Consider the following 10,945-nt stretch of genomic DNA (forward strand, 5'->3'; position numbering starts at 1 on the left):
TCAACTTCAATAGGAGGACTTTATATAAGGAAAAACATATGTAATTAAAAAATACTTTTAAGAGAGAGTTGTGTCAAGCGGGTTGGGGGCGGGGTGTCACAGTGCTGTAGATGTAGAGTGACTTACTCAACCTCCATCCTATTTGGCAGGACCGTAAAAACCCAAAAGAATAGCACATCAATAACAGAAAAAAATGGTAGAAAGCGGTAAACCCCTATGACTTACTGCGGTCAGTACTCATTGTGCAACTCCATTTGGCCCAGCTGCCTTTCCCTTAATACAATTAAAGCACAGCTATGTAGGCAATGCTTTTTTTTTTTTCCCCTAATAGCCAAGTACCTTTTCCTGTGCACAGTCCAGTGCTTAGAGACCAGCTGCCACATCCATGCATCAATCCTGTTACACACACTTTTATCCCACCTCATGTAAGCTGGGAGCCACCATGTGACTACAGCCTGTGAGGGATCTCAAAGGCCCCCACCTGCAGCCGGTGTTTTTTGCACATGGGGCAAAAAACAAGTTTAACCACACAACTGAAAAGAGAAGCACAGGACTTGTGAAGTTTTGAAGGAGTATAATCGCTATTGTGACAAACAATATGACTTTTACTACAAAACAGCTTTCCAGCCACAAGACCTGAAAATAATTAACTAAATATAACCTGAAGTGAAGGTAAGGTCAAGCTTGAACATGTCTTAAAAACTGGAGAAAGCTGAATGTGGCCCCCAAATTAACCAGACAATGCTGGGACAGAAGGGAAAGGAACCACAATCAACACGACAAACATGCTTTAAAATGTGAATACAGAACTACAGTTTGCTACTGTCAGACACTAAGGTGCCTGTGTGAATTCAGATATACAACTCCTCTTTCCCTATTAAGAACACTGTTAAATTGCCACTTTAAAATGGGTAGGCACTGCAGAGAGAACACAAGGCACTATCGTTGACTCAATGAAAGCCAGTAAGAGTATCAAGATTTTTTAATAAGACAAGCCTATATTATATAAATAGCACTTAAATGAGAATCAATGCCTCTACCATTTTAGTCTTTATTCCTTACACTCATTAATGCCAGTCACTTCCCAGCCACAATAGCTTTGTGACCAAGGCCATCTACTGGTGAGTGGGGTGTGCAAATTAATGGGGTTTTTGTTGGGCAGATTTAATTAGTGCTTGTCGAGATTCAGACACATGCATTGAAATTGTGCCAGGCAGCTGTTTACAGTTGAGCAGTGTCAGTAATTAGTAAACATGACCACAGTTTTGGATGAACAAATAAATAAAGGCTTCCCAAACTCCACATGAACCTAAAGAAACATGATTTCGCCCATGGGAGAAGAACATGGTACTTTGAATCTTCATCCCCAGTTCAAGAGTAGCCCAGACACCTTGTGACCTCACTGTTCTGTGTAACATGACTCAGAAATGGCAGCATTTCTAATAGAGATATGGATTTTACCCTAAAAATTACTACCAGAGCTGGTAATATTGTTTTCAAGAATTACTGGGGTCCGAATGAGTAAGTCTGCAGGCTAAAACCGCAAATATTTTAAATCAGTATGTATGGGGATTTACAGGCTGTACACCATAATTACAACTGTACTTGTCCTCCTGACTTAAAGCAACAGAAATGGAAGTCAGGCAAGGAAATGGAAGGGAAATAATAAAGCACACCCAAATCCTTACACACTGTGATTTCTAAGGTGATGTCAGAGACAAATCAGCAATAGAATTTAGAAGCACTAGCATGTTGACACAGAGATCCTCACATTGTTCTAGTGTTCCCTGTTTAGCATCAATACTCCTAAATCATGAGACGTTTCTAATAAAGCAGTTCCTTTAGCTCTTTTTCAAAATGCATTAACACTTAAGTTCATGTTATGATTTTTAGAGCAAGGTATCTGAATGGCAGCACTGGAAATCCCTGAATTACAAAACAATATTCTCTTCCCTCTTTGCCTTTAAGTCTTAGATTAGGATGAAGCAAACTTAACTCCTTTTTCCGTGAGAATTTGGGGCAACCTTCATAGTATATATAGAAACGTATTCACTAGGAGCGAGCTTGAAGGCACCAAATTCATCCCTTACCTTAGATAACAGGAGGTTGGGGTAGATATATTTGGCTGGCAACATAGAAACCAGAAGTTCATGTTTTGCCTGAACAAGCAACATGGAAGCAAAGTATTTCCACAAGAGAAAATGTGGATGCCATAAGATGACAAACACCCTTTATTGACTCACTTCAGCTGATTAATTCCTATAATCATCAGACTTATGACACAGAATTTATGGATGGCAGGTAAAAAGGAGGCAAAGCTTCCTGTAAACTTCAATGCCCTCTTCTTGAAGGTGTACATTTGTCCATTCCTTCCAAGCTGGGTTTGGGGTTGTTTTGTGGGTCTTTTTCTTTGGGTGGGGTGGGGGCTATTTCTGAAGCCTATATTAGACTGTAAATCCAGTTTAATTACACCAGTTTCATTCACTGTGGAAGCAAATAACTTTCCAGTACAGTAAGCTTCATAATTTATTAGCCTTTCCGACTTATTTTTGGTACAGTAAGGCCATGGGTAGTTCTGCATCTGATGGAGATTTGTAGTCTCCAGGATAATTTTAAAAATTAAAATTAGAGGGGAAAAAACCCTAAACAACTAACAGCCACTTCCCCCCCCAACCCACAAGACAAACACAACTTTGAAAGAATAAAAATAGTGCATGCAAATTTCCAGTGACAACTCTTTTTTTCAGCAAAACCATGTTATCATCAATTTAGAGCACGTTCATATCAAGTCAATTTTATACTTGTTTTATACTTTTTATATATGCTTTGTATTTTATACAAAACAGAAAACTTTTTTCATTATTAGTTATATAGAAGGGTCTGCTCTGCCTTTGCTTCCAAAAATGGAGCACTCCCTAGTAAAAGGGCAATCCCTCATCAGTCATGACAGAGATTCCTACTTTGATATATCCAATCAAACAAAAAAAGATACTGATAAAGTAACCCAAATTAAAAACTAAGATATACCAGCATTTCTAGGTAGACCTCTGTTCATTGTGAAAGACCTCACTTCAATGTGAAAGCAGACACTCCTGAATATAAAGGTGGCTTCACTGGCTTTTGTCTTCTTTTGCTCTATAATAATGACTTCTAAGTGCATCTGCACACTTCACTAGCGTTCTGCTTGTTTCTCCTGTTACTATGTTAAATATGGCTGACTGCAGCTTCTTGCAGCACGTCCTTCAGTAGCCAAAGACGACATGCTACCATTTAGCATCACTCCAGCAAATGGCCCACAGAGTAATAAACATTTTTCGCTTTGCCTCAAACTTTTCCAGACTGACTGCATACAAAATGGCTATATATAATTTTAAATACAGAATTTTGCTTCTCCCCTGAAGACAAGGCTCTCTTCCAGAGGACAAATCACCGATTCTCCATTATAAGGCCAGGCTGCTGCTGCTAAGGCAGAGCAAAATACGATAACTGTTTTGGCAAGATTTGACATAAAAATTTGTTGATAAGCTTTAAACTTAATGATTTAAACTAATGATTCTCATTAAATCACTGCATCAAAAGAGCTGAACTACAGAAAATTTACTTTTTACTTTTCAACTACAACTACTGTGAATCACAGTAATACTTACTTTACACTTTAAAAATACTGCATGAATCTCTACAGCATGCCTGGGTAGAAAGTTGCTTTATCTTTGAAGTTGAGATAGGGGATTAAAAACCTGTTATGATGATCTCCTGTTGATCTGCATATAAAAAGCTCAAGCTACTTACCCCAGGGATCTCATGTTCCAGAAACAGAGATAATCTGAGAATTGGGAAATTGCTAAATTGCAACATCTATTTTTAATGATTTGTTCATTTCTTCAATAAGCACTTCAGAGGACTTAATTTAGTTTCACTGTTGGGTCCTCTTTTAAATTCATGTTTTCGATTTATTTTTCTTTCATAAACCTCTAAACTTGGAATTGCCTGTATGTTATTGAATTGAAAGGAATGTTGTTTTTATTTTTCAAAATATATATGTATACATCTTTGATCCATTTCCCAGTGCAATGCTAAAAGCTTTTTCTTACTCCAATCTTGTACCAAATACTGATAATGGCTCTAACCTTCTTAATCTCAAATATATTCAAAAGCGAGATTACCTCAAAATGAACTGCTGAGGCTAGACAATCTAAGAAGTCCATCTACCCATATTTCATCTTGCATACTATTCAGTTATATATTGTACGGTCCCTAGGGAAAAAAAGAAACATATGAAAATAACTCGGGCCACCAGCCATGAGAGTGTTGTTTATCTTCTAGTAGTACCATTCCTTCTCAGAATGTAGGAAGTCGACATACCTGTAATACTGGCTTGCATGAAACAGCGCTGTGTAAATGCCTTAGATGAGCATTAGTACTAATTAAACTTGTACTAGCCTGTTCCAGGGAAAAGGATTTATTGTAACGCATATTGTGAATTTCAGGAACAATTCTGGGAAATCAAACATACAAAATTCATCCCTCTTTTGGAGGAGAAAGCAGGAAGGGAAGAGAGACCAAAAAAAGCCCAGTTTGTTATAGCAGAACATTTACAACAATACATAAAAAGACTGCAGAAGGCATTTATTCTAATAGCCTTGGATGCTCAATCCGTGTAATTGTCCAGTCTGGTTTTGCTCCTTCTGTAAATTCCCTTTGGAACCTGGAAAGACAGTAAGTGAAGAGTTGTTAAAATTTAGTAGCTCTTTTAGGATCACCTACAGGAAATCATGAAGAAATATTTTACTTCAAAGTTATTCCTGTAAAAGCTCGTTAGACTCATGCTTATGCCCCAAAATGGAAGATCAAACTTATATCTATAGTAAGATACGAAATGCATGGACTTCAGAGTGCTTTGGTTCAAAACCTACAGATAAGATTAAGCAGCAACAGCAAGACCCTGATATCAAGAAAGTATCCAGTTTTCATAGCAGTAACTATGAATACAGCTTTGTGGCAGATCTTCATCTCTAAATAATGGGTTTCATTTAATGGGATGGTAACTGTATTGTAAAGGGAAATCACATGCTACACATCCTACCTGCAAATTTTCATTTTTACTGAACTGTACTTCAAAAGACAATATATTTTCATAAAAACATTGAAGATCAAGCTAACAGTAATACTGAATCTCCCTGAAAGAAATTTCTGCAGTTGTTGATAGGAAAATGAAAGCATCCATCCCTATTTTCAAAGAATCTTCCTTTAGTTGTCATTAATGTCTTCCTCCCTAAGCACATCAGTTCTGACTGCTTGTCACCTAAAGGGAAGTCTGAGCTTCAAGCTGAGTATTCAAGCTCCCAACCTGCAAACTGGGGACAAGAGCAGTATAATCTCATTGCTTTGCAACTACATGCAGATCCACTCCTGGAAATTGTCTTCTCCAGACACCCAAATACTTAACACTAGGCTTCCAAGGCCTGTAGTATCTTTGCCCATTTCAGCTTAGGTTAGCACTGTAAATAGCAGAAGAAACATTTACTTGCAAAGATCTCTTTGATGAGGATTAGGAACAGGTATTTAGGGCTTTAAGGGGAGGCTCTTGAGGTTAATGGAGCGTCAGAAGCCTCCAACTCTACAAAAGATGCTGAATTCGGCTAAGTGATGGACCCACAAAAATCCATCCAGGCAAAAAGCACTGGTGTCCTCAGTGTGTTTCCTTTGTTTCAGAGCTCCTGATCACCTAGACCCCATAGTCTCTCCATTTCAAACGTGGGCATAAAAGTCATTAATGATATTGCATTTCTCTCACAAAAATCCACACTTTTTCCGACTTCTGAGAATGTTATTTTCAGTACGTTTTGCTAACTATGCAGATATTTCTGCACTGCTTTGAGATCAGTTAAGTAATACAGATCTTACAAGCTTTTCTATAAAAATCCATCTAGCTAATGTGTGCATTGAGGGCTTGGATCAGAGTGGCATGAATTATCTGAACACCAGGTGATGCCTGCTTTGTTCTGCCTTTCTGCAGAAAGCATTTTGGTAAAGAATTTCCTCTTTCATGAGCTACTTTTTCAGTTAATTGCTGCTATGACTTTTGTGCAGGAAGAGAGAAGTCAACAGCACCACACTTGACTGCTTGGCTTGACTGCACTGCTGTTACTTGTGCTACAAGAAATGGGAAACAAGGACTGATACTGGCCTATTTCCTGAAAGCTGTCGCAGAATAGGAAATGATCAGAAACCTCATTCAGTGCTTCAACTGTTGCTTTTCTTGACAGAGAAAGAATTCCCATTAATCTCAACTCAGAAGCAAGGTAATAACATAATGACTTTAAGGTATATTTAAAAAATTTGGCCTAGAATAAAAACTAGAAAGGTGGATGAGAACTGAGATTAGAATCATGGTAAATTAAAACATACCAAGTTCTGCACTGGCACAGTGTGAATGCTTTCAGTTGCCAAACTGCTTTCCGCACAGCCAGCCCATGTACATGAAGGGGGGGGGGGAAGAGGACATGTAAACTTACTCATAGTTTGCTGTTAAAAGATGTCTTTTTTCTTTTGTGCTTTCATCTCCAAACACAATCTGGAAAACTTTGGTTTCACCTGGTACTTCATCAGGTAGGTTAGCACCATTCAGATACCAGAAACGCATCAGAATACTAACAAACTTCCTTCCTGTTGGAAATAAATCAAAGCATAAGGTAGACCTCATTTTTCTCAATGGCCAAATACTCCTATTTGCTATCTAGCATATATTCTAGTGAGACCCTAGAAGAGCAGTTGCCTTCAGCCATAAAGAATGCAAGATATAATAACAAACAATAAAGCTATTTAAAGCCATATTCGTGCTGTTTAGCAACAATAAAAATACACTCTGTAAAAAGGTATGTATTTTATCATGAGTGTTGTGTGACACTACATAATTGAACAGCATGAAGAAACGCTGGTTACCACAAGGTCTAAAGCCAACTACTGATGCTACAAAAGTATGTAGAGTAGTTGAAACTCCAGAGCAAACTAAGAAGAAAAAAACCTTCCTATCCTCAAAGCAGGAAAAAACCTCACTGGGTCTGACAATTTGAAATGCTCATTGGAAGACCCATGGTTAAACTATAAACCATCTCAACTGTGTCCGATAGTGAACTGAGCACATAATGGCAGTATTTAACCAGCTCAAACAAGAAAAACCTGTTTGAGCTCATCACTAGCTTATTAAAAAAAAAAAAAAGAAGTCCTAGAACAAAGTATATTCCATGAAAGCTGAATAGAAGTGAAGACAGCAGAATTTATGTAATTATCCAGCCTTCACTATTCTTCTTGGAAGATACATTTTCATTGCTGAAGCAACAGCTTTCTGCATATAGGAGAATAATTGTTTTTGAGTAGTTTGAGATTGCTAAGGACTAATAATGTAAAAATCTAAAATTACAAAAGAGAAGGAATGAGCAAGACCTAAACAGAAGTCCAAACAGTACCTTATTTACAATAACCTCTCAGGTTCTAGATGAACTAGAAACAATAAAACAAGGAATGAGAAACAGTACTCAAAAAAACACATCTGTAAGGAGGATGCCTGCTTAGTAGCAAAACCAGGAAACAAGGCTGCCCATTGCTGAAATCTTTTAGAATTCTAAACATACCATCATCATCATAGTAAATGCGAACATCTCCTTCTGTTGTGTACATGATTGCATCAATGTCAGCTGCTAAAGCATCCCTGTGGTTGTCAGGGAGCAAAGAAATCTTTTCCTTCAGCACCTGAAGTACCTAAATTCAGAAAAACTGTCAGTTTTTCATTAGGAAATTGAAGTAACAATCTTTTCTGCTGCAGTTAATAAAATGAACTATACCGCTAAAACATCCACACAACATATTCAACAGCAGAAGTGAAAAAGCACTGGGAAGTTTGAGCACTTCCAAACCCTAATTCAGCGACATTAAAGACAACCCATCTAATGGTCAAACCAATGAAAACAAAGTGTTTTCAAAAATGTTTAGAAAAAGCTACTATCAAAACAGAAGTTGCAAAGCAAGGCATGTAAGCCCAGAAACGACCAGTTAAGCTTGCGTCCACAATCATACTTACACTCCTACACTCTGCCTTCTCACTGCTGATTTCTCACTATGTGTATATTCTTTAGCTTTTGATTAAATTATTTCTCAGTTACCTTTCATTAATTTCTTCGAAAATCAGTTCCATTACCACTAAGTCTATCTTTGTCATTTTGTGATCCACATTCTCATTAAAAAAGTTCAAACACTTGCAAATCAGAAAAGACTGAAAAAATCATTGCTCTGGGACTTAAGTACCATACTGCATTCACATCCATGGTATTTGAGTGCCCTAAGACCAACAGAGTTGTGTTAAGTAGAAAAAGGGTGTGTTACACAAACTGAACAGAAGCACCACCTCAAACTCCACATGAGAAAGACATGTCACAAGGAAGGATGAAGCTGTACAGTGCTTATTTTTAGCTCATACGCAGTTTTTGGCCTAACTTGAGTTGCCACACTTTAATAACAAACAAATCCAGAGGCCACATGGAAGCAGGAGATCTTCACTAGAAGACGTTGGTTTCTAGTACATTTTGCCAGTATAAAATTCACTGGCCAAAGCAACAACAAAGTAGTATGGTATCACAGCCTCACCCACTACATGCTCGGGTTACATGAGGTCTCTGGATCAATGTTAACGTGATCACCTGAAGAATTTAAGATGAGCAGAGGAAGAGGAGATGCTCTTTCAAAACAACTGTAAGAAACAAACTCACATTTTATTGCTATCTCTCCTCAGAGGGAGGAGGCAAGATTGTCCATTGGGGATGCACTAGAACAGCACCAAAATTTCTGCTGCAAAGGCATGGGTGGCAATAGGGCAGGCCAAGCCGACAGCCAGTAAGAAGGCAGACATAGACCTGAAGTATCTCCTCCACTTGACTCTGATGCATCTGCTACCTCCGTCCCCTGGGAAGGCCAAGACAACTTCAGCAATTAAAAATTCATAAAAACACAGAATACACAGCACTGATGTTTAACCAGCCAGCTCAGCCATATTCCTAAGACCATGACAGAAGACCTTTTGGCCTTCCAGACAAAACCAGTAACAGCTGTATGATCTCCTTGGGGGGTGGGAATGTATTAGTGCAGCAGGGATGAGCACAAACCAGTTTCTTTCTTCATCAGAATTCTGGTGCACAGACTGAAAGCGTCAGCTATCTGCCTACACCAGCAGAAGTATGCAATTCTGCCTGCCATCCAGAACCCACCACCTTTGAATCCCTTCGCAACAGGTCCTTACGCTCAATTGCAAGAATTTGGAGGTTTTTGTTTTGTTTTGTTTTTTAAATACAGTAACTTTAAATTAAACTTCATGCTTTGAAACCAAACATAAAAAAGCTGCAGGACAAACAATTGCCCTGTTTTGCATTACACTGTTTTTCCCAAATTAAACTAATCTGGCAGTATTTGTAGAAAATGGAAGGCTGAATGCATGTTGCTTCATCATAGAAAATCAATTGCTAGAATAAAAGATGGAAAGCATTTACCTCTGCTGATACAAGTTCCTCCAGCAGGTCAAGTTTACGCTGAGACAGCAGCTTTGAAACCACAGAAAAGGCCTACCAAAACAACAAAAAAAGGAGAAATACATGAACAAGTAACACTAGGCTGGCTTATTTTTCAGACAAATCCATCATTATATGACAAGCTACCCAAATACTCAATGATTTCAGATTTAAATGTTTGTAGAGTATATCACCATTTAGATGGACGCCCTCCAGCATTAAAAATATTATTCCATGAACCAATAAAAACATCAGGTTTCTTTTCAGGATCTCATTTAAAGCATCAAACCTTTTGGTAACAGGCAAGTGAATGCACAGCTTACTAAAAAAAGGTATTACAGCAATCTATGTAAGGTAGTTTTACTCTCCTTTTGATAATTCAAATAGTCTTTGTCTTTCCCTGTAAATATTTTGTTCCTCTTCCCCTTTCCCAGCTCACCTCCTAGTTTCAGTCAAAACTGAAGCTCCAGTTTACAAAATTTCTTTACAAATCTGGTCTAGTCTCTGAACTTCAGGAAACTCAGCTCCCCTTTCCCCCTTCAATTCTGCAGGTATAGTTACATACAATAACACCTCTACATATTCACATAGTGTACTTGTGAAATGCTGACAGAATGTATAGAATTTTACAGCAAGTAAAAACGGAGTCTCCTGAATTGTTCTTAAGCATTTTAACATTCTGTCCCGTACCACTGGCGTGTTGTTTAGGGCTGGGGTTTTTTGTTTAAATGAAATATAATAACCGAAGTTTCACAGCAGGTAACTATAATGTTTACACGATTAACTCTTGAGATCAGCACATTCTGCTGACAAAGCTGACCGGGTTCATAAATTTGGAGAAACAGGTATATGCGGCAGCTCCGTGCCCGCCTAAGCTTTGTCATTTTAGGAAAACCAGCGGAGAGGCGACAGGTTTTCCCTTGAAGCCTCCAAAGCATCTGGCAGCACCCTTCTCCGCGCCGCTCTGCCTCCCCGCGGCGCCGCACCGAGCCCCGCCGCCCGCCCGGCGCTCACCTGCTTGGCCCCACGCGTGAACTCCTCGACGCTGAACTCCTGGTCGAAGTAGAGGCGGATGAGGAGGTAATAGAAGCGAGTGCGGAGCCAGGCGAGGGGGCTGGTGATCCTCACCACCACCACCCGCCGCTGCGGACCCTCGCCCTCCGGACCCTGACCGCCGGTGCTGGCGAACCGGGCGGCGGGCGGCAGCGGGCGGAGCCCGCCCGGAGGCAGGGACCAGGTGGCGGCGGCGGCAGATAGTGTGGGGAGAAGCGGAGGGACCCGGGCCGCCACCGGCCCCGCGAACGCGCGCGCGAGCCACCGGCCGCGGCCCGGAGCCGCGCGTAGCGCCATGATGATGTCCGCTCTGCCGGCCCCCGCCGCGCCCGCTCCGG

General features: G+C 39.8%; 1 protein-coding gene across 1 annotated transcript; it reads right to left on the reverse strand.

Moving 5' to 3' along the window:
• Window positions 1-4,443: 4,443 nt before the first annotated feature.
• Window positions 4,444-10,925, reverse strand: MAIP1 (matrix AAA peptidase interacting protein 1). The gene is made up of 5 exons (XM_075093854.1): window positions 10,569-10,925; window positions 9,537-9,608; window positions 7,632-7,758; window positions 6,516-6,666; window positions 4,444-4,705 (listed from the first exon to the last, which is right to left on the reverse strand). Exons 1-5 carry the CDS (start codon window positions 10,902-10,904, stop codon window positions 4,627-4,629), a joined length of 765 nt encoding a protein of 254 aa, XP_074949955.1. The 5' UTR covers window positions 10,905-10,925; the 3' UTR covers window positions 4,444-4,626.
• Window positions 10,926-10,945: the final 20 nt, after the last annotated feature.

The sequence above is a fragment of the Phalacrocorax aristotelis genome, chromosome 5, assembly GCF_949628215.1.
Source record: "Phalacrocorax aristotelis chromosome 5, bGulAri2.1, whole genome shotgun sequence".
Taxonomy (NCBI): Eukaryota; Metazoa; Chordata; class Aves; order Suliformes; family Phalacrocoracidae; genus Phalacrocorax; species Phalacrocorax aristotelis.

Excerpts from the sequence above, each read along its gene's own strand:
- MAIP1 (XM_075093854.1), bottom strand. The coding sequence starts at position 10,904 with ATGGCGCTACGCGCGGCTCCGGGCCGCGGCCGGTGGCTCGCGCGCGCG. Across the intron at positions 7,759-9,536 it reads AGGAACTTGTATCAGCAGAG|GTACTTCAGGTGCTGAAGGA; the intron begins GTAAATGCTTTC and ends TTCTGAATTTAG. Across the intron at positions 6,667-7,631 it reads CATTTACTATGATGATGATG|GAAGGAAGTTTGTTAGTATT; the intron begins GTATGTTTAGAA and ends TATTTCCAACAG.